The 891-nt window shown below is 50.6% G+C and overlaps 1 protein-coding gene across 1 annotated transcript; it reads right to left on the bottom strand.

Annotated features, from left to right (window-relative positions):
* Positions 1 to 325: 325 nt before the first annotated feature.
* Positions 326 to 886, bottom strand: Pmar_PMAR007119 (hypothetical protein; the record flags this gene model as incomplete). Its single annotated transcript, XM_002773466.1, has 1 exon — positions 326 to 886. A coding segment is annotated over one exon (561 nt), but the record flags the coding sequence as incomplete, so codon positions are not given.
* Between the last annotated feature and the right edge of the window lie 5 nt (positions 887 to 891).

The following is an 891-nucleotide window of genomic DNA, read 5'->3' as shown; positions in this document are numbered from 1 at the left end:
TGAAGGACTCTGTAGTTATTTGGCCAGATGGAAGAAGACTGGGGAACACCTTCCTGTCAGCGACGCAGAAATCGCCCGAACACCGCCCAGTTGGTGAGGAAGTAGTAGTACTAGTCGTATGGCCACCACTCGTAGTGCTAGTGGTCAGAGGACCAGGAGTTGTGGTAGTGAACACAGGCCCACGGGTTGTTGAAGTTGTACTTGTTCGAGGACCACGGGTTGGAATGATACTGGTCGAGGGACCACTAGTCGTAGTAGAAGTGCAGAAATCTCCACACCAGTTAAGAAAGCGAAAGTCAGGTCCCTCGGAGTAGTCTTGCATGACAATGCCTCCAGTGGGATTGAAGTTCACAAGATTGCCGTTGCCCGAGGTACACACTTGATTTGGCGCCAGACCACAGCCGCATCCACCAGCGTAAAGTTCACCCGCGCCGATCAGATTATCCAACGGAAGACGATAGACCGAGTCGATAGACTTACGGTAGTAGAGGAAACCGTCTGGAGCAGCAGTAAAGCTCTGGTCACCTTGAATATCCAGTGGAACGAAAGACCACTGAGGATTCACAGACCCGTCCATTGTAGCATAGGCGACGCCGCCATTCACTCTAACGTAAAGTTTACCGAGTGTGAAGCGCAAAATAGTGGGCTCGATGAGAACATCCGAACCATTCAAGGGGTCAATTGGAGTCCACACTCCCCCCTGACCTATGAACCGAGCAATCCGCCCAGTAGCCTTCTCAGTAACATATAGAATATTCGAGTCTTGATCAAAGGTGACTCCCGTGTATTCCTTAGAAGGATCCGCCAGAGCTATTGTACGATAAGCATTGTAACTGTCCGGATCGAAAACAACAACGTCACCCTCGCTGATGCCGAACACGAACATATCGT

The sequence above is a fragment of the Perkinsus marinus genome (assembly GCF_000006405.1).
Source record: "Perkinsus marinus ATCC 50983 genomic scaffold scf_1104296958794, whole genome shotgun sequence".
Classification (NCBI taxonomy): Eukaryota; Perkinsozoa; order Perkinsida; family Perkinsidae; genus Perkinsus; species Perkinsus marinus.
Note: the sequence above shows the minus strand (reverse complement) of the source record. Positions and strands in the feature narration are given on the sequence as shown.